The sequence below is a fragment of the Lagenorhynchus albirostris genome, chromosome 3 (genome assembly GCF_949774975.1).
Source record: "Lagenorhynchus albirostris chromosome 3, mLagAlb1.1, whole genome shotgun sequence".
In the NCBI taxonomy this organism is placed as follows: domain Eukaryota; kingdom Metazoa; phylum Chordata; class Mammalia; order Artiodactyla; family Delphinidae; genus Lagenorhynchus; species Lagenorhynchus albirostris.
The window spans coordinates 106,078,857-106,106,843 of record NC_083097.1 but is presented as its reverse complement, the minus strand read 5'-3'; the positions used below and the strand labels follow the sequence as shown (position 1 = coordinate 106,106,843).

Here is a 27,987-nt window from a genome sequence, read left to right as displayed (position 1 = left end):
CTCTTGAGCCTCTCCTGGTCCTGATGTACGAGGAACAGGTATAGGCTCCAACCAGAGAGCCAGGAATGATTCACTTTACCAGTGTAGACCACCACCCATGCTGGACCACCCCTGCCAGCAGGGTCTGGGGACTCTCTGCTGTTCTTCATGTGGCTAGTCCCAGAGGAAGGGCCTCCCCCTTTGCAAGTCAAATGGATCTAATGATAGATGCTACCTGTGTCCTTTTAGAAGGCCTTATGACCTATGGTCTTTTTTGCTCTTCAGCATTTCCCTAAAACTCCCAAATAGTTAAAACCCCATTAAATGGATCACATGGCATTTGCTCTCTTCTCAGGAGAAATACCAGCCCCGCCCTGGCTGGTTAAATGTTATACTGGAAGTTCTATGTCAGGGCAGAATCATAGAGAAGGGCTTTGGTTTTCCAGTCATATAGTGCGACATGTTTCCTGGGAAAGCTGTGATTTATGACGTTTGGTTGACTCAGTGCATGTATATAGCTGCCTACGTGGCTCAGGAAGTGTTGATTTAGGCAGAAATTTCAGAAAGAAAACAGTACAGGGCTTCCCTGGTGGCGCAGTGGTTGAGAGTCCGCCTGCCGATGCAGGGGACGTGGGTTCGTGCCCCAGTCTGGGAAGATCCCACATGCCGCGGAGCAGCTAAGCCCGTGAGCCACAGCCGCTGAGCCTGCGCGTCCGGAGCCTGTGCTCCGCAACGGGAGAGGCCACAATAGTGGGAGGCCCGCGTACCACAAAAAAAAAAAAAAGAAAACAGTACATTGCATCCATATTATTACATAAAGACTCTGTCATCAAACTGTGCCTAATATTTTATTCACTGCTGCTTTAATCCAGTCTTGTGACCTCATTGTATTTGGTGCAAGGGATGTATAAGATCTGTTCAAACACTGGTTTCCACTGACTTTATTGATAATGGATAAATGTTTGTGAGCCCATATTACTTTTCCCTGAAATTATTCAGGCTTACTTAATTATACTATAGGTTTTTCTTAGCTACCATAAAATTTGGTACTTTGTTGATTTGACTTGCATATTATCCATCTTCTGTGTTAATCATTTATGTCTGTGGTTCCCTTATTAACTCATGACAACATACTTTTGTCTTTTTAACTTTCTTTTTCAGAAGTGACAATATCTTTCTGCTTAAATAATCTTACTTGTTTATAATCTTAAGCAATTTTTGTCATCCTTAAAGTAAGTTAATTGGCTTTGCTCTTGGGAGAGTGCACTTTAAGTTCATAGGCCATGAGTTTTAGGACCACATCTCTGATGGCCCTCATCCTTATGAAACGTGACATCAAAGATAGCAATTTTGTTTGCATCACTGGCCAGTACCTAATTATCTTTCCTGCCTCTTCATTCTTCGAGTGCTCTTTGATGTCAGCAGTAGCCTTGTGCTTTGAAGGACTGTATGTAGAGGGTGGTGAAAGGGGTCCTTATTTGCTGAGTCCACATTCCACTGAAATATTAAATAATGGTATTATGTTAGAAACAAAATGCAATGCAACTGTGGTAATTAAAATAGTTACTCATCTATTTGCAGAAGCAAAGTCTTTAATGTTTCTCTCAGTGTAAGAGAATTTGTCCCTAACATAATCTGGCTAGATGGAGACTCATCTTTGGGAGAAATCAGAAACAAAGCAAGACCAGGCTTGCTCATTGGGAATTAGGAGATTGTACATTGGATGGGAGGAGGCATTTGTGGAGCGGAGACAATATTCATTTAAATGCTAAAGGACTTTGATCTGTTAGGAGAAGGCAAAGCTACCAAAAGCTGAGACTGTGGATGTTCACTCTCGGGGTCTCATTAATGCATCGTGCATGGTGCAGTGCTTTGGTATGAAGTGGATGGCCAAGTCCAATGTCAGCTTCACTTTTTTTAAAAAATTAATTTTAATTGGAGTATCGTTGCTTTACAATGTTGTGTTAGTTTCTACTGTATAACAAAATGAATCAGCTACACGTATACATATATCCCTTCTTTTTTGGATTTCCTTCCCATTTAGGTCACCACAGTGTATTAAGTAGAGTTCCCTGTGCTATACAGTAGGTTCTCATTAGTTGTCTATTTTATACATAGTATCAGTAATGTATATGTGTCAATCCCAATCTCCCAATTCCTCCCATTCCCCTCTCCTTTCCCCCTTGGTATCCATACATTTCTTTTTACCAGCTCTTTGATTCTCCACATATAACTTAATGTCTGATTTTTAGTTTTTTCATGTGTAAAAATGACAAAAATTGTTAGCACATCAAAATAAAGTGAGATAGTTTATAGAAAGGGTCATTATAAAGTGCCTGCCACAGAGTTAATTTTCCTCTCTTGATTGTCAATAAGTAGGGACAATGAGTCAGGGAAAACAATGAGATACCATTTTTCACTCATTAAATTAATAAAAATTAAACCGTTTGCTTCTACTCAGTGTTGGAAGGAGTGTGAGGAAATAATAGTGTAAATTGGTACCACCTATTTAGAGAGCAATTCCGTAATATTTTTCAAACTGGCTACTTGACCCAGCAATACCAGACCTCGGAACTGACCTTACAGAAAATCTGCCAAGCTGTGTAGTGAAGAAGACCCATGCAGCACTGTGTGCACTTGTGCTCAGTTGTAAACAGCATAAATATCCATCCCAAAGCAGGTGAGCAGTGTGGAAGGGGGATGTTTCAGTGCCCTCAGTGGTGACTCTGTATATGAAAAAGACTCAAAGTTTATTTGTTTTGGTGTTAAAAATTCGGGTTTGCTTTTTTAAGTATACTTTCAAAACCCTGGTCATTCTGGGAGCTTTTTTTTTTTTTTTTTTTTTTTTTTTTTGCGGTACGCGGGCCTCTCACTGATGTGGCCTCTCCCGTTGCGGAGCACAGGCTCCGGATGCGCAGGCTCAGCAGCCATGGCTCACGGGCCCAGCCGCTCCGCGACATGTGGGATCTTCCCAGAGCAGGGCACGAACCCGTGTCCCCTGCATCGGCAGGCGGACTCTCAACCACTGCGCCACCAGGGAAGCCCCAGGAGCTTTTTAAAAATATTTTTTAATTGTGTAAAATACATGTAATGCGAAACTTACCATCTTAACCAGTTTTAAGTGTACAGTTCAGTGACATTAAATACACGCACATTGTTGTGCTACCATCACCACCATCCATCCACAGAACTTTTTTGTCTTACAAAACTGAAACTGAACCCATTAAACACTTAACTCCCCATCTACCCTCCAGCCTCTGACAAGCACCATTCTACTTTCTGTCTCTATGAATGTGACTACTGTAGACATTTCATAAAAGTGGAATCATTCAGTATTTTTCCTTTTGTCGCTGGTTTGCTTTACTCAGAATAATGTCCTTAAGGTTCACCCATGTTGTAGCATGTGTCAGAATTTCCTTCCTTTTTAAGACTGAATAGTATTCCATTGTATGTATTTCGTTTACTCATTAATCAGTCAATGGACACATGGGTTGTGTCCACCTCTTGACTATTGTGAATAATGGTGCTGTGTACGTGGTTGTCCATATATCTCTTCAGATCCCTGCTTTCAGTTCTTTAGTATATATTCCTTGAGCTTTCAAATTTGGCGTATAAATATCACTCATCTACTAATAAGTCTAGCAGATTTTAGTAGTCACTTTAAGAGGTCTTTAAATAGTATTTGGTCCCATTTTCATATGTAGCTAATGAAACACCTCCCTACCTTTTAAACTGCTTTAATATATTAAGTACACCTAATATCTCCCTTAAGTACTTCAGTTGTGCAACTTAAAAACCTTTGTAAGCACTCAAGTTACTCTCATAAACATAATTAAAATCTAAATGTCTAAGTACTCAAACTTACAAATTTATAAAAATCTGAACTTCACTTAAATGATCCCGTTGTGTGTATAAGCATAGTCACATTTTAACATAAAAATCACAACTCTAAATAAATTACATAATTATTTATTTTAAACTGTGGTTACAAGACAATCTAATGGAATGGGCAAGATGCTATTAAACATTACAGGTACATAATTTTTGCACAAGTTCCTAAAAGCAAAAATATTAAATTAATGGCTTTGATTCTCTTAAACATTTCTGTACTTAATTCTAAAATTTCCTGAGGGTGACAGATGTTTTTCCATCCTGGAAGATAATCGCTATCTTATTTCACTTTACTTAACTCTGAATATTTAGACCCGGCATGAATTCTGGACCAGCAGACATTTAGGCAAATTTTATTGAGACTAAGGAAACTATAATTAGAGTGGTTGCCTTCTCTGCATGCTCCAGTTATATCTGTGATCAGATATTTCGGCTGGCAGACTGACTAGATAGATTCTCAATTAGAACCATAATGGAATGCACTAAACCTTATTTGTAATTGCTATGTCAAAAACTCCATTACTCAAAGGAGGCTGTCATATGGCCAGGATCATTAGACTTAGATTATACACATTCCATAGTTCTTCATTGTACTCACTCATGTCTGCAGCTCCCACACAAGATGATCACTTGATTGCATGTTGTATTTCTTTGGTTCCTGAGAATGGAAAGAATGGAAATGCCTTCTTGCTTAAGTCCAAAGACTGTGCAGCTTGATGAGAAATCTCACATATTTTCATACACCTTCTGGGATCAGGCAATTATTTGTGTACTAAAGTGGGGATGAATGGAATTTTGGATATCTTTATGGCATTATTTGACTGCACAACTCCAGGGGATGTCATTTACATTACAGTAGTTGTGGGTAGCTTTCCTAAATTATGGAGTGTACATCTGTGCAGTTATGAACCTTAACTGCATTCTGCGGACAGTTAAATAAATACTACTACAGCCACATGGACAGCTGATGTATTGCTATCACTGTGACTAATTTCCCGCCTCATGTGGGGCTTCTTGGGGACACCTAGTCTATTGATCTTACTGCTTTCTCCCACTTCTTAATCTGTAAGTCCATTCCTTTTTTCACTTCCCAGCTCATCCAGCTTAGATTCCATAGTCTATAATTTCAAAATATATCTAACAACACCTTACACCCCCTTGCCATTCTGAATTGTTTTCTTCTCTGACAGACAAAACCCTAATCCTAGATGAACCCTTATCTCTGAGTGAGCTTCTCAGCTGCCTAGAGCTGTTGGAAAAAGTCACAAAACAGACAGATGGGTCCCATTATAAGTTCATCTTATTCTTCCACCATAGAGAGGTGCTGTTGTCACCTGGGAATCTGCTGGATTCTCAGGTCAGCTCCCTCTCTTGGTATCTGCAGTGTCCATCTCAGTTAGCCTCTGAGATCTGACACCCCAGCTAACCTCTGCCAAAGACCTACTGTCTCACCTCCTGTTTTACAAAGAAAAGAGAAGGTATCTGAGAGGACATTGCTCATTATCCTCTACTATATAAACATGCCTACATCTCTGTGCAGCCTGCCATTCCTCCCTTGGGTTACAAGAACAGTGCTTTTCTTCTATCTAAGGATAACTCCACACAAATTCTGGTTTCACTCTCAGCCTGACTCCTTAGGGGTCTTATACTAGAAATTATTATTCTCTATGGTAATCAGAAACCCTCCCTTTCAACTAGGTCATTCCCATTGACTTTAGTAATCCTCGTCTCTTCCACAAAACAAAACAAAAAGAATAAATAAGCAAAAAAATAAATGAATAAATAAAAAATTTCTCCCTCAATCCCAAATCCCCAGCAGACCTGTTTTTGTCTTTACCTTCTGGAAACCTCTGCAAAGGTTGTCTGGTTGTCCATATGACAATAATGCTCATCTTTGGTTAGCTATCACTGTTTAGCATCTCTAGTTATATTAAGAGGACTTGTGAAATATAGCAAAATTCCCAACTATATTCAATTGTATTTATTTAAAGTAAAATGGTAACATAGGCTATAATAATAAAGATAGAAACTAGAAAATATTAGCACGGATGTGGAGGAATTGGAACTCTCACTCATTACTGGTAGGAATATAAAACCATGAAGTCATTTTGGAAAACAGTTTGACAGTTTCTTTAAAAGTTAAACATGTGCTCACTGTACGGCCCAGCAAAAGGCCACTGGTTGGTTATCAGATGTGGTATATCCATATAGTGGAATATTATTCAGCAGTAAAAAGGATTGAAGTACTGACCCATGCCATAGCATGGATGATCCTCAAGAACGTTATGCTAACCAAAAGAAGCCAGACAAGAAAGATCACATATCATATGATTCCATTTCTATGAAATTGTCCAGAAAAGGCAGATTTATAGTGACAGAAAGATTAGTGGTTGATGGGGGCTGGGAATGAGCACAAGGAATCTTTTTGGGGTGATGCAAATGTCCTAAAGTTGGATTGTGGGGATGGTTGCACAGTTCAATAAAATTTATGAAAAATCATTGAATTGTACATTTAAAACAGATGAATATAGATGTATAAGTTATACCTTAATGAATTTAAGTTTTTGATGAGTTTGCTAATTGTACCAATTGCTTAATGTGAATAAAAGTGAAATTATATAAAGCCAATTAATATGCTGTATTGCAGTTAGATATTTGAAAATCAAAATAGCAATATTTGTGTTTCACAGGATAATTTTTAACAAAATTTTCTTGGTCATATAGTAATGAGGAAAATATCTGTTTCCAACCCACTGGTTCCAGCATACCAAGTGTTAAGCAGTTCACTCCTTTTATCCTTTGTTAACACACTGCAAGTATGTCCTTACCTATGAATGGTTAGCATGGTATACAATAATATTTTACTTGAAGTGAAAACTTGATGAGTGTATGGCCAATCATAACATTTAATTAAGGTCTCTTAGTACTCTTTGACCATAATTAAAATGCTAGTAATGTCTGGGACAGAATGGTTTTAAATCTGATCAGGAAATTTAAATCTCTTTTCAGTGTCTAATATTTGTTCACATTTTACATGTGAGTAATTCTGGAATAAATAGGTTACATTGTAAGTTTAAATTTTAAGGTAATCACTTGCCAACCAGAAAGCAAAGTGTAACCATGTAAGAAAATAGATTCTGAAGCACAGTCTTAACGAAGGGAGGAAATACAGGCAGAAGAAATAAGGAATGGTAAACTCTGTTCCCGGGAAGGGGAGTCTGGGGTTGGCTTAATTAGGGCCTTTAACATGCAAGGTCGTTTGCAGGGACAAACAGCTATCATTGTCATGATAGTCCTCTTCTCCAAGAAGATCAGACTAAGAGGACACAATTTTAAGAAGGTGCTGTAGTTAGAAGGAAGGCATTTCCTGACAAACTGGTTTACTTAAGAATGAGATTATGAGAGAGGCTATGCAGGCTTCTCTCTGGGAATCCTAAAAGGGTACAGAATGTGAACGTAGGTATATATGCATGAATCTATGAAAAAAAAAACAGAAAAAGAGACTTGGTGAAAAGTAGGCTTTTCCCTGCTTGTTCAGAACGTGATACAATTTATCGTAAGTCTAATATTTATTTAAAATGGCAAAATAACGTGTTGCCTGAAGGACAATAGAGTAGGTTTAAAAAATTTTATGACCTGGCAATTTGTGGTATGGGAAGCATGCTTCTTTACAAGGTTGACATATCTACATGTATAATACAAAGATTGTCTTCTTCAAAAACGTGATTTGCAGCCAGCACATCTGTTCTTGTGTAATGGATTAAAATGAGCTATTTTTGTTGAAGTTCAGTTGCAGAGTAACAGAATGTTAAGCCAGCTTGCTAAAAAAGTTACCTATTTTAGATTTTTTCCCTTTATATTGAACTTTTAAAATGTTCTTGTATCTGACAAAGCCTCATTCTTCATTAAGAAACAGAAATTTTATGTGGCTCTAAGGTGTATTTTTGTCATACTGTAGCATTTAGATGAAATCTAAGTTGTTCTTGTTTAACATTTTGAATGTTAAATTATATCCAAGTTTGATATTTCCCAGGAACAGTTTTTCATAAAAATCTTACCAACATTATTGACTGTTCTTCCATGGAATGTAACATTGTTTTGTTCTTACAAAAATCTGAAATAAACTTGTTCTGGCTTTCCCCTTCAAATGGAATTATGTCATTTGCATTAAGGCTTATCAGGAAATCCTGACTATCCTCTTACATTCCCAAGAGTTAATAAACTGTATGCATACAAATCTCTGTAAATGGGGGAAAAGCTTTTTCACATATTTCTGTTGTAACTTTATAACAAATGTTAATCATTTAATTCGTCAGTCTTTGGGAAACTGACCTTTCTCTGTGATTTTCTGTGTCTTTCAAAACACAAGCAACAAATTAAAAATCCATTAATAATTCAGTTCTGCTTAAAATAATATACATATACTGATCATCTTAAAGAGTCATTTAAGTAAATTATAGCAGGAAGAGAGATATAATAGAAATGCGCAGCTTTCAAGTTGCTTGTAGTCTGGATCAGTCCTTCTTAAACTTTAAGGTGTGTATGGATCTCCTAAATATCTTGTTAAATGCATATTCTAAGTTAGTGTGTCTGGTATGAGGCCTCAGTCTGCATTTCTAACCAGCTCCTGAGTGATGCATTTGTTGCTGGTCCATGAACCACTTTGTGACCCAAGGGTCATAATAGCTGTCCTTAATATTCATAGAAGAGTCTGCGTGTAGATCATAAGTGACACACATTTGCTAACGTTTTTATCATCATCATAACCGAGCTGGACAATTGTACAATCATCTTCTAGAGAATAGAGATCATATAATATTAACTTGGAAAGAATCCATGACCATGGGCCTTATTAGTACTGTGTTCCAAGCTGAGCTACACATAGAACTAAACAGACTGACAAGGAAACAGAAATCAATTGTTAGAACTAAATGATTGTAGACATTCTGGACTGCCCAAATATAGCCGTGGTATGGAAGGGTATATCTTCATTGGTTCTGTTTTGATTTTCTGAACTCTTGACCACCTAGTGAAAGAAGAAATTTTTCTCGGTAAAGAGGAGCCACTAAAGCAGGTACCATCAGGGCACAGGTGGCGCACACCAGTGAGTGAAGAGGGCTGAGTGGCTGTGGCGGTGCTGTCATAGAGGGGACACACTTCACTCCACTACTGCCATGCAACATGTCAGGCCTAGCATGGCTAGAACTTCCAACTTTTTAAGAAAAGCCAGAAATATAAATTTCATGTGAAATTTCCCCATTTAAAAATGTTGGCTACTCATTTAAATTCTTTTAAAACATTAGGCGGCCAAGAAAACACATCTGTGTCCCAGACACAACCCTTGAGCCATCTATTTACAGTGTCTAGGGTAGAATACATTGAATTCTTGTAATGCACTTCTCAATATTGAAAAATTAAGAATTTTCAAAATCAAACACATTGGCCTCTTGTTGTGCGATGTTTTCATCAGAAGAGTCTCTGTTTTATGTATTTGGAGGTCCTGGTGTAAGATTGGTGTGTGATCATAAAACCTGTCTTCCTGTCTTCTTTCACATTCCAGATTACAGGACAGGCCCATGTTTCACTCAGGTCAACAACCAGATGTGCCAAGGGCAGCTGACAGGCATTGTCTGCACAAAGACTCTGTGCTGTGCCACCATTGGACGGGCCTGGGGCCACCCCTGTGAGATGTGTCCCGCCCAGCCTCAGCCCTGCCGGCGGGGCTTCATCCCCAACATCCGCACTGGAGCTTGCCAAGGTGAGTTAGCCTTCAGCCTGTGTGCACAGAGTCACCCATGTGTCTGGGCTCCTTTCAGTGCGCTGGGAGAACCTGGCACTGTGGATGGGAACCTTTAACCCAATACTGTTTCCAAGAGGAGCCTCATCAGCAAGCCTGACTAGAGATGGCTTACCTTCTAGCCACCTAATAAATATTTTTCAATTGACCAAAAAGGAGAAGAGATATATGAAAAGTATGAAAAACTGGGGAAAATTTTTAAAATACAATTAAAAATATTCAATACAGTCAGAGGATAAGCCATTCCATGTCTTCATCCAGATGGTGCTACACACTCCCTGCTACAGCCCCTCAAACTTTGCATATGTAAATACCCAGGCGACACAGTTTTTCTGTCTTTCCAATCTCATTCAACATATAAGAACCTGAACCCAGGTGACAAGGAGAAGTGAGCCGTCCGGTATTGTTATTAATAGTATCTTCAGAGACAAAGTATTAACTCCATCCATGACTGTAGTTATTTCTGAGCTTATAACCAGTTGGTTACAATCTTGTCTCCAGGCAATCTTCCTAACCACATATCAGGGTTAGATTGGGGCCCTGAGGATGCTACAACCATAAACTTTAAACCAAATAGCCGGAAATTGTTAAATACTTAACTGGATAATTACTTTTCAGCCACCATGATTCTTAGCCTTTTTTGGCAACTTCTCTGACGTCATATGGATTAAACACGTTTTTAGAGCTTGGAACAGAGTGCCATAATGAGCTTTCAAATGGTGGTAGGATCACAGGAAACTGGAAAGTACTTTTGTATTATTCACAGAAATGATGTTACTCATACTTGTCATGAGAGTTAGGTTTATTTGTTCTAATTAAATCATGTACAAAGTTAGATGTGAAATCTTTCAAACTGATGTTAGTAACCAGTGTCAGAGGTAGAGAGGTTACCTATCCAGCCCATGTAAATGGTATATTGCAGAAAACCAGGCCAGTGCCCTAAAACCCAAACGAAAATTGTAGTGTGGAGAGCCTGTATATAACCTCAATCCATTGAATAATAAAATCTGAGTGCTCTGTGTAATTTGGTAAGTGTATCTCCGATAGTGGCCTCCAAAGATTTGTGTTAGTTTTGTAGTTTTATAAAAGGTAGTTTAGGGCTTCCCTGGTGGCGCAGTGGTTGAGAGTCCACCTGCCGATGCAGGGGACACGGGTTCGTGCCCCAGTCCGGGAAGATCCCACATGCTGCGGAGCGGCTGGGCCCGTGAGCCATGGCCACTGAGCCTGCACGTCCCAAGCCTGTGCTCCGCAACGGGAGAGGCCACAGCAGTGAGAGGCCCGCGTACCGCAAAAAAAAAAAAAAAGGTAGTTTAAAAAATGATCTGTATCTAAACTCTTTTCAAATCAAAACTACCGGGATACCCAAGAGATGACCATATAACCCAGCAGATTCACAACTTTATGTTTACTTGCATGTAAAAGCCTTGTCAGCTGTGGACTTAGAATGGTTTTGTGAGTATTTTGTCTCTTGGATTAATACCAACCACAACAAATATGAAGTTTGGGTTAAATGTCATTTTTAATCTGTTGTTTACTATGGATAACAACATTCTAAATCATTGATATGATTATCGGTATGATTCTATAGAGTTCCTGATAAAGCAAGTTTTTTCTATAAAAGATACACTATACTATATAGTATATGGTATTTACCATACTACATAGAATTCCTAGGTTAGGTATAGATTACTGTATAATTTATGTAATTTAATGGATTACTATTACAGATAAAACGCTGTATAGATCTACTAGATTAATACTGACTAGATTTACCAGAGTAATAATTTTTGTTTATTCTCTAGCACTTATCACCTTCTAACGCACTTGCTTATGGTCTTTATTGCTTTTACTGTCCCCCAGATAGAATGTAAGCTCCATTTGGGCAGAAATCTGTTTTATTCATTAATGTCTCTGAGGCATTCTAACATGCAGTAGATACTCAGTAAATATCTTTTGAATTAATAAATGGAATTGATATTAAAATACTTCCAAAAACCACTGTTTCGTAGAAATAGTCCAGGTTGAGAAAAGCCCTCAACTTCAACCAAAACATCGCAAATTATTGACTCTCCTCATCTTCTATATTTGTACTTAGGCTTCTTTACCTTGATATTTTGTCAGAGAGGCCTAGTTTTTCTGAACACAATTACAAAAAGTGTGTGATCTGATCTCAAACTTCCTGAATGTCCTTCAGGATTGAGTAATGTCTGAAGGCTTATTTGTTTGAATTTGTTTATGTAGTAGAGATAAGTTTTGGGCTCCATTTGCCCAAGAGTATAATGGATTAATACAGCCACAGGAGCAAAATGAAATTTGCCACATTGTTAAAAGGTCTGGAAAAGTTGAAAAAGTTCTGCTTTATTTCAAAATCATGGCATCGTCAGAAAGTTCTCAATTAAACACTAATCCTCAGTTCAGGCTATTTTAAGACTCCATCTTACTGTGATTTCATTTTTTCCTTTAAATTCCTAGACTGTTTCCCAAATACTCTGCCAAATTAATTTGGAAGATAATAGGGCGTAAAAATATAAGATAATAAAACATGATACACACATGTCAGACTTCTTTTTTATAATAGTGATCTTTTTTATAGTGTAACTGAAAATTTTTGTGGAGTTAAAAATAAATTTCAGCTGTTTAGATGATAGCCAGTTTAATATTGGTTTTAAAACATGGTTTATATTAGCCAAGGGAGGACATTTCTGAAGTTCTAAATATAAAATTATCCTGTAGCTGATGCAATTAGTGAATTACTTTATCTATGGCTTAGGAGGGGATGAAATAAGGTCTTGTAGTAAACCAAATAAATGTGAAAAATGAGGGCCAACAGAAAATTAAGATGACACTTTAAAAAAACTAAGCTGTGGGACTTCTCTGGTGGCGCAGTGGTTGAGAGTCTGACTGCCGGTGCAGGGGACGCGGGTTCGTGCTCCAGTCCAGGAAGATCCCACATGCCACGGAGCAGCTAGGCCCGTGAGCCATGGCCGCCAAGCCTGCACCTCCAGAGCCGGTGCTCCACAACGGGAGAGGCCACAACAGTGAGAGGCCCGCGTACTGCAAAAAAAAAACCCAACAAGAACTAAGCTGTGAGGAAACTAGTAAACTTTTTACTTTTCACTGTTGCTGTCATGACTTTCTGTACTCAAATAAGCAGTGTCAGAAGAGTATACCTTCCTAGGGTACTATGAGGTCAATCATAATGATTCTTGACTTCTTTCATATATAGAGCATTTCAGTTCTAGCCCTTATGCCTAAGTCTAATCTACATTTAGTCTTGTACATTCTTCATTTTATTAAACATTGAAGGACTAAAGTTGGCTCACATAAGCCTTAAAATTTAAGCTAGCATAAAAATCAGTGAATTAAAGGTAATAAAAGTGGCATTAAGCTCTTTTCCAAGAATATCTACAAACTTTAAATATATATGTCATAAACTGTCACGTGCATATGTTGTATTATTTTTTTACAAATAGGTTCTTCTTTTTAAATCTTTACTATGTTACACATTCACTCTAATTAGAAGGGTATTTTATTTAAGAATAATACTTTGGGTCTTTTAGATTTTCAAATATAGTTTAAAATTTTCAAAATATATTAAAATTTGTATAATTATTAATTTATGTTGCTTGATTTTTAGAAATTAGGCTTTTAAACTACTCCAGATGTTTCAAAACTGGAAGTACGGCAGAAGAAATTTGCTTATTTAAATCCATCTTTTGCTTTATTATAGACAATAGTAATAGACTGATGCTGGGCCTCTGCTCCATTCCAAGCAGTGTGAGAGGCATGGAAATTGTGACATACGTGACAGAGTCAGGACCTAGCTAGGACACAAGACAGGGACTTAAATAAAGAAAGAGCAGTATAGACCCTGAGTCAGTCCCTGCAAAACAAGTATTCGTGCCTGTCCTTGTCAACTGGGATTAGTATTCAGAAATATTTAATCCTTCAATCAGACTGCACATGAATCATGTAGAGAAGTTGAATCTTATCTGAAACCAGGCAGGCATGGCTAGTTCCTCAGGTGTATCCTGAGAGGAAGATACTGTCAGTAGAATGCTATTTGCAGGCCTTCTGTATAGCACAAAATGAAAAGGAGATTTGGTTCATCTGATTAGTATAAATTATTAAACACAAATTTATCTTGGCTGTCTGCATTGACCAAGTTAACCAGATCGTTGTAAAGTTTAACTGTAGTTCACACTATGTGAACACAAGCCGTTCCTAAACAATCCAAAAAATTTACCTAAAACATAGTCGATTATAGGAACTCGTATTGAAAATAGCAGGATATTGCCCTTCTTCTAACTCAACAAAAACTAACAAGAAAAGGAATAACAGAGAACAAGCCCTTCTAAAATAAAACTCTGCAACCCCCAGTTCAGAGCAGTGATGGACACATGGCGGTTGTTGGGAAGTCATGGGGACAGGGAGAATCTTCTATGTGTTTGCCATGAGCATTAGCATCCTGAAAGGCTGTTGAGTGGATGTGGACGGTCTCTTGGAGAGGAGGAGTATATCCCATAAGAGAGGGATTCTACTGCAGGCCCTCGGAGTAACTGAAGGCATATGGAAAGAGAGTCTTTGGTGGCAAGCCATTTCTAATATTCTCTAGCCAGCCTTCCAACCCAGAGATGCTCCTTTAGGTAAAGGAGGGGGAAGGAAAAGAGGATATGGGAGCCACTGGTGAGCAGCTTGCAGAGTCTGTATCTGAAAGGGCAGAAGGTGGGAGCTACACCACTACCTGAAAGTTTAAAATTAATACCCAGGAGGAAAAGAAAGTGGAGAGAGTTTGGTAAGAAGCTGCATGAGTCTCTACAGAAGTTCTCAAATCAACCTGTTTCTTCTTGGCTTTCTCCACTTTTGCTTCAGCAGGAAATGCCCCATTTAAAGGTGAGTACTAAAGAGAAAAGGCTTACATATAAAAGCTGAAAAAAGAAATAACATAAGGAAAAGACAGAGGAACATGCTTTATGGAAGAATTACCTAAATAAACACAAAGTTCATATACTCTTTTATCTCAAGGAAGTGAAAAATAATATGGTTCCTCTCTTAACAGGTGCTCAAAGAAGCACTGTTACGAGTTCAGAAAAGACAATCAGAGATAGTGCATTGGTAGCACTCAAGAAACTGAAGAAGGATTTGAAACTTTACCTAATGAAAGGCAAATGTTACACATATACATACAAACATACATAAGACTGAAAAAATTCAATGACAAAGGTTAACCTTGAGGAAATCACAAATCAAAATGTCTGAGGACAATAAATAATGATTGTAAAGAAGCAGAAAGGTAGTGAAGTCAGCAGAAAGGTTGTAAAGAAAACTGAAGAAAGGAACTGAAAAAAAGCATAAAGATAATATAGAAACATTTTCTAAAAGAGATAAAAGCTTCAGTTTGCAGATTGGAAGGCACAAAAGTTCAATAAGAGAGAGAAGATAAGGAAAATTTTGTGGGCATAATAAGACAGAATAAGCAAATATCTTTGTTAAAGGGAATATCTTAACTGGTCTCAAACTTCTGTAGAGCAACTCATAGACCAGAAAACAGTGTGGCAGTGTCTACAGACTTCTGTCCTTGATTTACACATATGTAAATAAAAGTCCTTTAGTTGCTCTGTAAAGAATCAACTCTAGGGGGGCCAGAGTGGAAGCAAAAAATAACAGAAGTTTCCTGCAGCAGTACAGGTGATATATCATGGAGGTTGAGACCAGAATAGAGGCAGAGGGCCAAGATTTGAGATATATCTAGGAAGTAAGCACTTGTTACTGATGGAATGAAGTGAGACAAGTGAGAGGATGCCGAGTTTATCACTTAGGTTTCTGACTTTGACATCGGGATAAACAATGATGACATTTGTTGAGATAAGGAAGATTGAGACAGAACCATGGTCTGTTTGTTTTTAGTTCGGAGTCCTACAGGTAGTAAGTTACCAATATTTGCTTGTTGGGATGATCATTTATTCAACATTGGAATTTTGTGAATACATGAATAGGTATTCTGGCCGAATCAAACCACATTGAACGGTTGCCAAGATACCCTGTATGTCTTAGGCTCCAGTCAGAGACAGACCTATTCTTCAATTGTTGTACTTAAAGATTGGCATTTGTTTTTGTAGAAGTAGAAGTACTATGTATGAATATATGTGGAGTGTAGAATAAGAACTTACATTTTAAAAATGTATCTAATTTGGGGACAGGCCAAGTTAAAAAATCATGCACTATTAATACAGTAATAGGAATTGGTCCTTAGTTCCCACAGATATAAATTAAATGAACCATTTTTATATGCCTGTAACACTGGCACATATATTTTCACATTTTAATGTCAACTAAAAATAATATACCATCTAATACTAATTTATATAATAAAATCAGTTTAATCTCTTAGGGCAAGTTTATTTGAAGAAGCTGGAGAAGAAATGAGTTCATAAACTAGAATTACTATTGCTTTGTTACATTATTTATAACCTTAGTAGACATAGACTGAAGGGATTATATAAGGTTTAAGTTTCAAAAGATTCAATATTATTCTGTAAAATCCTTGCATGTGATTTGAAGTTATCCAGCATTTAAAGAAATAGTAAGTTTGTGCCTGAGTTGAAGGGAGGAACAGAAACCCATCTGTATAACTTGGACAGTGGAAAACTAATCAGACGTTAGTAGTTCCTTATGCTGACACTTGGAAGATGCAGAAACTCTTGCATAATTTGGAGGTCTGAGGCTTGCTTCTTTTGATTTTATAGGGAGCACTCATGTGTGCTTCTAGGTTCATGTTGATTATTTCTACAAGATTTCTTTAAAATTTTCTTTTTTATTTTAGTGATTAACTTGATCTACCCAAAAGAAATTAATTCTGTATAGCTGCTCACTCTAGGATATTTCAAAAAGTTTTATTTCTTTTTTTCTAGGAAAGTACTTTTTAGGCAATTACAAAATAAACCCTGTAAAGTCAGATTGCTTTTTCCTTTGAAAAATTACTGAATCTACTAAATATGTAGTCAAAGCTTTTATGAATAGTATTAAGGGATTTATAGGTTTGGCCTCATTTTTTAGCTTATACCGAGATATTCTTTCTCTGATTTATCTGCCAGGAAAAGAGGTTTCTAGGGATGTTTTATACCACACTGTAATGAGGGTGGAAATTTAGTACATTTTTAAAATAATACAGTTCGAAATGTAAATTAAACTGTTCAGGATATAAACCTCCTGTCATGTATTTCATTCCAGTTGCTTTTTGTTTGGATCAGCTATCCTTTAATAAGACAATGATATCTACTTTAATTTCAGGATAAAAATACTTTGGACTATTGTAATTAGTTTTATAGACAGATAGTTAAAGTGCGGAAGAAATAATAAGGATGCTAAGCTCTTTTGTAGACTTAAATTCCCTAATTTACACACTAAGATACACCAAACGTGTGGGCTTACCAAAAAAATAATAGGATAAATATATACTGACATAGAAATATATCCACAAAATATTTTAATGGAAAAAAAACAAGATGCAGAACAACACATACAGTGTGATCTTATTCTTGTGAAATAAATGGACCACCACTCTGAATGTGTGTGTGAATAAGTCTAAAAGAACAGACTACTCACTTATATCAATGGCTATCTCTTCAATTTTCTATTTTCTGCATCTTTAATGTTTATTATAATGAGTATATGTTATTTTGTAATTAAAGATGTAATACTAATAAATCTGTTATGTTGGCCTGTCAATTTGACTAGGTAATGTAAGTTTGCATAAGCTTATATATTATATTTCCTTTTATATACAGTGTTCATCATAACAATATACTGAGTTACCTTTTACACAAAGAGAAATAAGGCAAGTTTACATACATATAAAATGAAAGATTCAGAAACTCTAAATAAAAGAATTTTTCCCAATCTCCTATAATATATTAGCTCTAGTTTTTTTGTACAGGCCCTTTATCAGGTTGAGTACATTCCCTTGTATTTCTGGTTTACCAAGATTTTTAAAACAATGAATGAATGTTGAACTTTGTCATTGCTTTTTTCACATCTATGATATACTCATATGTTTTCCTTAATCTGTTAATATGATGAATTGATTTATGCTTGAATGTTGATACAACCTAGTTCCTGGGATAAACTCCACTTAGTTATGACGTATTAACTTTTTTATATATTGCTAAAGTTGACTTGCTAATAATTTTTGTGTGCCTATTCCAAAAAGATATTCTTCTCGTTTTCCTTCTTTTTTTTTTTTTAACATCTTTATTGGGGTATAATTGCTTTACAATGGTGTGTTAGTTTCTGCTTTATAACAAAGTGAATCAGTTATACATATACATATGTTCCCATATCTCTTCCCTCTTGCGTCTCCCTCCCTCCCACCCTCCCTATCCCACCCCTCCAGGTGGTCACAAAGCACCAAGCCAATATCCCTGTGCCATGTGGCTTCTTCCCACTAGCTATCTACCTTACGTTTGTTAGTGTATATATGTCCATGCCTCTCTCTCGCCCTGTCACAGCTCACCCTTTCCCCTCCCCATATCCTCAAGTCCGCTTTCCAGTAGGTCTGTGTCTTTATTCCTGTCTTACCCCTAGGTTCTTCATGACATTTTTTTTTCTTAAATTCCATATATATGTGTTAGAATACGGTATTTGTCTTTCTCTTTCTGACTTACTTCACTCTGTATGACAGACTCTAGGTCCATCCACCTCATTACAAATAGCTCAACTTCGTTTCTTTTTATGGCTGAGTAATATTCCATTGTATATATGTGCCACATCTTCTTTATCCATTCATCCGATGATGGGCACTTAGGTTGTTTCCATCTCTGGGCTATTGTAAATAGAGCTGCAATGAACATTTTGGTACATTACTCTTTTTGAATTTTGGTTTTCTCAGGATATATGCCCAGTAGTGGGATTGCTGGGTCATATGGTAGTTCTATTTGTAGTTTTTTAAGAAACCTGCATACTGTTCTCCATAGTGGCTGAACCAATTCACATTCCCACCAGCAGTGCAAGAGTGTTCCCTTTACTCCACACCCTCTCCAGCATTTATTGTTTCTAGATTTTTTGATGATGGCCATTCTGACTGGTGTGAGATGATATCTCATTGTAGCTTTGAGTTGCATTTCTCTAATGATTAATGATGTTGAGCATTCTTTCATGTGTTTGTTGGCAGTCTGTATATCTTCTTTGGAGAAATGTCTATTTAAGTCTTCTGCCCATTTTTGGATTGGGTTGTTTGGTTTTTTGTTATTGAGCTGCATGAGCTGCTTGTAAATTTTGGAGTTTAATCCTTTGTCAGTTGCTTCATTTGCAAATATTTTCTCCCATTCTGAGGGTTGTCTTTTGGTCTTGTTTATGGTTTCCTTTGCTGTGCAAAAGCTTTGAAGTTTCATTAGGTCCCATTTGTTTATTTTTATTTCCATTTCTCTAGGAGGTGGGTCAAAAAGGATCTTGCTGTGATTTATGTCATAGAGTGTTCTGCCTATGTTTTCTTCTAAGAGTTTGACAGTTTCTGGCCTTAGATTTAGGTCTTTAATCCATTTTGAGCTTATTTTTGTGTATGGTGTTAGGGAGTGATCTAATCTCATACTTTTACATGTACCTGTCCAGTTTTCCCAGCACCACTTATTGAAGAGGCTGTCCTTTCTCCACTGTACATTCCTGCCTCCTTTATCAAAGATAAGGTGACCATATGTGCGTGGGTTTATCTCTGGGCTTTCTATCCTGTTCCATTGATCTATCTTTCTGTTTTTGTGCCAGTACCATACTGTGTTGATTACTGTAGCTTTGTAGTATAGTCTGAAGTCAGGGAGCCTGATTCCTCCAGCTCTGTTTTTCGTTCTCAAGATTGCTTTGGCTATTCGGGGTCCTTTGTGTTTCCATACAAATTGTGACATTTTTTGTTCTAGTTCTGTGAAAAATGCCAGTGGTAGTTTGATAGGGATTGCATTGAATCTATAGATTGCTTTGGGTAGTAGAGTCATTTTCACAATGTTGATTCTTCCAATCCAAGAACATGGTATATCTCTCCATCTATTTGTATCATCTTTAATTTCTTTCATCAGTGTCTTATAATTTTCTGCATACAGATCTTTTGTCTCCTTAGGTAGGTTGATTCCTAGATATTTTATTCTTTTTGTTGCAGTGGTAAATGGGAGTGTTTTCTTGATTTCACTTTCAGATTTTTCATCATTAGTGTATAGGTATGCCAGAGATTTCTGTGCATTAATTTTGTATCCTGCTGCTTTACCAAATTCATTGATTAGCTCTAGTAGTTTTCTGGTAGCATCTTTAGGATTCTCTATGTATCGTATCATGTCATCTGCAAACTGTGACAGCTTTACTTCTTCTTTTCCGATTTGGATTCCTTTTATTTCCTTTTCTTCTCTGATTGCTGTGGCTAAAACTTCCAAAACTATGTTGAGTAAGAGTGGTGAGAGTGGGCAACCTTGTCTTGTTCCTGATCTTAGTGGAAATGCTTGCAGTTTTTCACCATTGAGGATGATGTTGGCTGTGGGCTTGTCATATATGGCCTTTATTATGTTGAGGAAAGTTCCCTCTATGCCTACTTTCTGCAGGGTTTTTATCATAAATGGGTGTTGAATTTTGTCAAAAGCTTTCTCTGCATCTATTGAGATGATCATATGGTTTTTCTCCTTCAATTTGTTAATATGGTTTATCACATTGATAGACTTGCGTATATTGAAGAATCCTTGTATTCCTGGAATAAACCCCACTTGATCATGGTGTATGATCCTTTTAATGTGCTGTTTGATTCTGTTTGCTAGTATTTTATTGAGGATTTTTGCATTTATGTTCATCAGTGATATTGGCCTGTAGTTTTCTTTCTTTGTGACATCCTTCTCTGGTTTTGATATCAAGGTGATGGTGGCCTCATAGAAGGAATTTGGGAGTGTTCCTCCCTCTGCTATATTTTGGAAAAGTTTGAGAAGGATAGGTGTTAGCTCTTCTCTAAATGTTTGATAGAATTCGCCTGTGAAGCCATCTGGTCCTGGGCTTTTCTTTGTTGGAAGATTTTTAATCACAGTTTCAATTTCAGTGCTTGTGATTGGTCTGTTCATATTTTCTATTTCTTCCTGATTCAGTCTTGGCAGGTTGTGCATTTCTAAGAATTTGTCCATTTCTTCCAGGTTGTCCATTTTATTGGCATAGAGTTGCTTGTAGTAATCTCTCATGATCTTTTGTATTTCTGCAGTGTCAGTTGTTACTTCTTCTTTTTCATTTCTAATTCTATTGATTTGAGTCTTCTCCCTTTTTTTCTTGATGAGTCTGGCTAAAGGTTTATCCATTTTGTTTATCTTCTTAAAGAACCAGCTTTTAGTTTTATTGATCTTTGCTATTGTTTCCTTCATTTCTTTTTCATGTATTTCTGATCTGATTTTTATGATTTCTTTCCTTCTGCTAACTTTGGGGGATATTTGTTCTTCTTTCTCTAATTGCTTTAGGTGCAAGGTTAGGTTGTTTATTCGAGATGTTTCCTGCTTCTTAAGGTGGGCTTGTATTGCTATAAACTTCCCTCTTAGAACTGCTTTTCCTGCATCCCATAGGTTTTGGGTTGTCGTGTCTCTGTTGTCATTTGTTTCTAGGTATTTTTTAATTTCCTCTTTGATTTCTTCAGTGATCACTTCGTTATTAAGTAGTGTATTGTTTAGCCTCCATGTGTTTGTATTTTTTACAGATCTTTTCCTGTAATTGATATCTAGTCTCATGGCGTTGTGGTCAGAAAAGATACTTGATACAATTTCAATTTTCTTAAATTTACCAAGGCTTGATTTGTGACCCAAGATATGATCTATCCTGGAGAATGTTCCATGAACACTTGAGAAAAATGTGTATTCTGTTGTTTTTGGATGGAGTGTCCTATAAATATCAATTAAGTCCATCTTGTTTAATGTATCAATTAAAGCTTGTGTTTCCTTATTTATTTTCATTTTGGATGATCTGTCCATTGGTGAAAGTGGGGTGTTAAAGTCCCCTACTATGAATGTGTTACTGTCGATTTCCCCTTTTATGGCTGTTAGTATTTGCCTTATGTATTGAGGTGCTCCTATGTTGGGTGCATAAATATTTACAATTGTTATATCTTCTTCTTGGATCGATCCCTTGATCATTATGTAGTGTCCTTATTTGTGTCTTCTAATAGTCTTGATTTTAAAGTCTATTTTGTCTGATATGAGAATTGCTACTCCAGCTTTCTTTTGGTTTCCATTTGCATGGAATATCTTTTTCCATCCCCTTACTTTCAGTCTGTGTGTGTCTCTAGGTCTGAAGTGGGTCTCTTGTAGACAGTATATATATGGGTCTTGTTTTTGTATCCATTCAGCCAATCTGTGTCTTCTGGTGGGAGCATTTAGTCCATTTACATTTAAGGTAAGTATCAGTATGTATGTTCCTATTCCCATTTTCTTAATTGTTTTGGGTTCATTATTATAGGTCTTTTCCTTCTCTTGTGTTTCTTGCCTAGAGAAGTTCCTTTAGCATTTGTTGTAAAGCTGGTTTGGTGGTGCTGAACTCTCTCAGCTTTTGCTTGTCTGTAAAGGTTTTAATTTCTCCATCAAATCTGAATGAGATCCTTGCTGTGTAGAGTAATCTTGGTTGCAGGTTTTTCTCCTTCATCACTTTCAGTATGTCCTGTCACTCCCTTCTGGCTTGCAGAGTTTCTGCTGAGAGATCAGCTGTTAACCTTATGGGGATTCCCTTGTGTGTTATTTTTTGTTTTTCCTTTGCTGCTTTTAATATGCTTTCTTTGTATTTAATTTTTGAACGTTTGATTAATATGTGTCTTGGCGTATTACTCCTTGGATTTATCCTGTATGGGACTCTCTGTGCTTCCTGGACTTGATTAACTATTTCCTTTCCCATATTAGGGAAATTTTCAACTATAATCTCTTCAAATATCTTCTCAGTCCCTTTCTTTTTCTCTTCTTCTTCTGGAACCCCTATAATTTGAATGTTGGTGTGATTAGTGTTGTCTCAGAGGTCTCTGAGACTGTCCTCAGTTCTTTTCATTCTTTTTTCTTTATTCTGCTCTGCAGTAGTTATTTCCACTCTTTTATCTTCCAGGTCACTTATCCGTTCTTCTGCCTCAGTTATTCTGCTATTGATCCCATGTAGAATCTTTTTCATTTCATTTACTGTGTTGTTCATCATTGTTTGTTTCATCTTTAGTTCTTCTAGGTCCTTGTTAAATATTTCTTGCATTTTGTCCATGCTATTTCCAAGATTTTGGATCATCTTTACTATCATTATTCTGAATTCTTTTTCAGGTAGACTGCCTATTTCTTCTTCATTTGTTAGGTCTGGTGCATTTTTATCTTGCTGCTTCATCTGCTGTGTGTTTTTCTGTCTTCTCATTTTGCTTGTCATACTGTGTTTGGGGGTCTCTTTTTTGCAGGCTGCAGGTTCGTAGTTCCCCTTGTTTTTGATGTCTGTCTCCAGTGGCTAAGGTTGGTTCAGTGGGTTGTGTAGGCTTCCTGGTGGAGGGGACTAGTGCCTGTGTTCTGGTGGATGAGGCTGAGTCTTGTCTCTCTAGTGGGCAGGTCCACGTCTGGTGGTGTGTTTTGGGGTGTCTGTGGACTTATTTTGATTTTAGGCAGCCTCTCTGCTAATGGGTGGGGTTGTGTTCCTGTTTTGCTAGTTGTTTGGCATAAGACGTCCAGCACTGTAGCTTGCTGGTCGTTGAGTGAAGCTGGGTGCTGGTGTTGAGATGGAGATCTCTGGGAGATTTTCACCGTTTGATATTATGTGGAGCTGGGAGGTCTCTTGTGGACCAGTGTCCTGAAGTTGGCTCTCCCACTTCAGAGGCACAGCACTGACTCCTGGCTACAGCATCAAGAGCCTTTCATCCACATGGCTCAGAATAAAAGGGAGAAAAAGTAGAGAGAAAGAATTAATAGAAGTAGGAAGAAAGAAAGAAAGAAAGAAAGGAGGGAAGGAAGGAAGGAAGAAAGAAAGAAAGAAAGAAGGAAAGAAAGGAGGGAGGGAGGAAGGAAGGAAGGAGGGAAGGAAAAAAGAAAGAAAGATACAGTAAAATAAAATAAAGTATAATGAAGTTATTAAATTAAAAAATAATTATTTGGAAAAAAAAAGGGACAGATAGAACCTTAGGACAAATGGTGGAAGCAAAGCTATAAAGAGAAAATCTCACACAGAAGCTTACACATACATACTCACAAAAAGAGGTAAAGGGGAAAAAATCATAAATCTTGCTCTCAAAGTCCACCTCCTCAATTTGGGATGATTGTTTGTCTAAAGGAGGGAAGGAAGGAAGGAAAGAAAGAAAGAAAGAAAGAAAGAAAGAAAGAAAGAAAGAAAGAAAGAAAGAAAGAAAGGTACAGTCTAATAAAGTTATTAAAATTATTAAGAAAAAGTAAAAAAAAAAACGGACGGATAGAACCCTAGGACAAATGGTGGAAGCAAAGATATACAGACAAAATCTCACACAGAAGCATACACATACACACTCACAAAAAGAGGAAAAGGGGAAAAAATCATAGATCTTGCTCTTGAAGTCCACCTCCCCTTGTCTATTCATGTATTCCACAGATGCAGGGTACATCAAGTTGATTGTGGAGCTTTAATCCGCTGCTTCTGAGGCTACTGGGAGAGATTTCCCTTTCTCTTCTTTGTTCTGACAGCTCACAGGGGCTCAGCTTTGGGTTTGGCCCCGCCTGTGCGTGTAGGTCGCTGGAGGGCGTCTGTTTTTTGCTCAGACAGGACGGGGTTAAAGGAGCCGCTGATTCGGGGGGCTCTGGCGCACTCAGGCCGGGGGGGAGAGAGGGGCACGGCGTGTGGGGCAGGCCTGTGGCGGCAGAGGCCAGCGTGACGTTGCACCCGCCTGAGGCCCGTCGTGCGTTCTCCGCAGGAAGTTGTCCCTGGATCCTGGGAACCTGGCAGTGGCGGGCTGCACAGGCTCCCCGGAAGAGGGGTGTGGCTAGTGACCGGTGCTCGCACACAGGCCCCTTGGTGGCGGCAGCAGCAGCCTTAGCCCCGTCTCTGGGGCCCGCGCTTTTAGCCGCGGTTCGCGCCTGTCTGTGGAGTCCGCGCGTTTAGCTGCGGCTCACACCCGTCTCTGGGGTCCGCCATTTTAGCCGCGGCTCGCTCCCGTCTCTGGGGTTCGCGCTTTTAGCCGCGGCTCGCGCCCGTCTTTGGGGTTCGCGCTTTTAGCCGCAGCTCGCGCCGGTCTCTGGGGTTCGCGCTTTTAGCCGCAGCTCGCGCCCGTCTCTGGGGTCCGCGTTTTTAGCCGCGGCTCGCGCCCGTCTCTGGAGTTCCTTTAAGCAGCGCTCTTAAACCCCTCTCCTCACGCACCAGAAAACAAAGAGGGAAGAAAAAGTCTCTTGCCTCTTCGGCAGCTCCAGACCTTTTCCCGGACTCCCTCCCGGCTAGCCGTGGTGCACTAACCCCTTCAGGCTGTGGTCACGCCGCCAACCCCAGTCCTTTCCCGGAGCTCCGACCAAAGCCCGAGCCTCAGCTCGCAGCCCCGCCCGCCCCGGCGGGTGAGCAGACAAGCCTCTTGGGCTGGTGAGTGCCGGTCGGCCCTGATTCTCTGTGCGGGAATCTCCCCACTTTGCCCTCCGTTCCCCTGTTGCTGTGCTCTCCTCCGCAGCTCCAAAGCTTCCCCCTCTGCCTCCCGCAGTCTCCGCCCGCGAAGGGGCTTCCTAGCGTGTGGAAACCGTTCCTCCTTCACAGATCCCTCCCACTGGTGCAGGTGCCGTCCCTATTCTTTTGTCTCTGTTTTTTCTTTTGCCTTACCCAGGTACGTGGGGGGGTTTCTTGCCTTTTGGGAGGTCTGAGGTCTTCTGCCAGCGTTCAGTAGGTGTTCTGTAGGAGTTGCTCCACGAGTAGATGTATTTCTGGTGTATCTGTGGGGAGGAAGGTGATCTCCGCGTCTTACTCTTCCGCCATCTTCCCCTCCGCCCCTCGTTTTCCTTCTTATGATGTCTTTGTCTGGCTTTGGTTTCAGGGTGATGCCAGCTCAATAAAATGGGTTGGGCAGTGTCTTCTCTTTTCTGTATGAATTTGTGTACAACTGGTATTGTTTCTTTCTTAAATGTTTGAAAGAATTTAACAGCAAAGCCACTAGACCTGAAGTTTTCTTTGGGCAAAGATTTTAAACTATGAATTAAATTACTTTAATAGATGTACGTCTAGTCATATTATCTGTTTGTTCACCTGAGGTGGTGAGAAGTTGGAGGATGCTGAGTGCCCATCACCGGGAGAGTAAGCACACTAAGTGTTTTGCAGCAAATCAAAGCAAGAGATTGGTTGCCCACATAACAATATGGATGGTTTGTAGAAACAAAATTCTAAAAGAAAAAAATCAAGAAACAAAATGAGATCTTTAACATATACCATTTATATAAGTTAAAATGCATGCATACAAAGGGATCCTGACTCCTCACACCTCATTCTCTTGCGAACAAGCGAATATCTTCTGTGCATTCAAGAAATATGTATGTACAAATAGACATAGATATTGTGAAAATCAATGATATCTATATTGAAAATACTTTCTTCTTACAGACGTTGACGAATGCCAGGCTATTCCTGGGATATGCCAGGGAGGAAACTGCATCAATACAGTGGGCTCTTTTGAATGCAAATGTCCTGCTGGTCACAAGCAGAGTGAAACTACTCAGAAATGTGAAGGTAAGGGTCTCTATTTTGAGGGACATGTCTAATTGTTGACTCTGAATCCAAGAAAAACATGACTTCATTTTGAGTTTTGGAGGATTTAATCACAATTGTAATTATTTATTTTAATATGAAAGTGAAGGAATAACCTTAGAGTAGTTTTGTATTAGTTTGTGTAATTAATTGGGTTGATTTGGAAAAAGAGCCAATGATCATTTTACATTTGTTATCTCAGTTTGTTTTAGTAAGAGTCAGAGTAATCCAGCCATTTATATTTTTTCCTTAATGAAATAGTTTTCTATTTCACTTATGAAATTATATCAAACATTAAAATTGGGTACAGACTAGTTCCTAGGAACAAGGAGAGTGTTTGACTATACGTGAGAAGGCACAGCCGCCGATTGATGAGAGTGGTTGTGACATTTCCATTAATCATCCAACAATGTATTACTTCTTAGTTGAAATGGAATGAGCCTTTTCTACAGCACGTTTCATAAAAACAACATATAGAACCAAGACACAGTTTGGCGAAAGTCAGTGCCACTCTATTCGCACTTGTCTATGTTCTTTAGGAAAGGGGGCTATTGATGTAATGTAGGCGCCACCTGGAGCCCTGAATCCAGTCGTCTCTTTCCTTATTTCCTGCCCAGGCAGCCAAATCCATTTAACCAAAGCCGAGAAAAAATTATGTGATTTAATGTTTGGGATTGGTGGGGAATAGTATGATTGGAAGAAGTGGTGATTAGAATTTGAAAGCTAAGGATTTTATGAAGCCTTTACTTTGTGTCTAAGTCATATTTATTTGAATAGGTCTTAAAAGTGAGTATTATCAATTTTCTTTGGGTTATAGTGTCTCTTTATGTAAAAGATCAAGTGGTGTTTCCTTACTTAAAATTATTTAGTGTAATTGGTGGCATAATATATCTGGAAAGACTATAAACTGTTGCTACACTCAGTTACAGGTTTTGAATTATAGTCAGTTTACATATAGTTTATGTAGTATCAATGCAAAAGTGTTGCCATAAGTTTAAAGCTACTGTTTGTTCTAAATAAAAATACGATGATAGCAATTACTTTTGACCAACTGTCAAAGGTAAGATTTTAATTTTTTATGTGGATTACAATGAATGTGAAATATAGAAGTACTAAAAGATTTAGTTTCAAATTATGCCCTTCCTATTTCTATTATAGCACATTTTATATTTCTGTTCATATGGCAATGAAATTCTCCAAAGAAATCTTTTTCAGTCTGTAAGTTACTAGATCTGTTCAGAAATAAGAAAGGTAACTCTAGAGCTTTGAATATGTCATTAGGGGAGTGGTGGTAGCATTAACAAGAAACTGCAAAGTCACGTTAATAACTTTGAAAAATTGTGTTATTGATTTTTTTGTATGTGTATTTGTTTATTGACCATCTCACTTCAACACTTGAGTAAGATCGTTGAGGACAAAAACTCTGTCTTGGTTCATGTTATATCAAAGAGCCTGGAACAGTTCCTGATATATCGTAAGCTATATTGATTCATTGGGAACAGGCTAGATAATAAGTTAAGTTCTTTTACTTGGGTTGAATATCCAAAAGAAAAGAAAATATGGGGCCAGAGTTGAAATTGTTTTTGGAAAGAGGCCAGTAATCGTCATGATGGGAATTTTTCCTTCATCTGACTTTT

At 38.1% G+C, this 27,987-nt stretch overlaps 1 protein-coding gene across 1 annotated transcript in view; it reads left to right on the top strand.

The window, feature by feature from the left end:
- FBN2 (fibrillin 2) overlaps positions 1-27,987 on the top strand; it is a 231,120-nt gene that overhangs the window by 53,732 nt on the left and 149,401 nt on the right. Inside the window, exons 6-7 of the mRNA XM_060146231.1 lie at positions 9,431-9,628; positions 26,207-26,332. Of these exons, the coding sequence (XP_060002214.1) occupies positions 9,431-9,628; positions 26,207-26,332 (324 nt within the window). The remainder of the gene's footprint in view (positions 1-9,430; positions 9,629-26,206; positions 26,333-27,987) is intronic.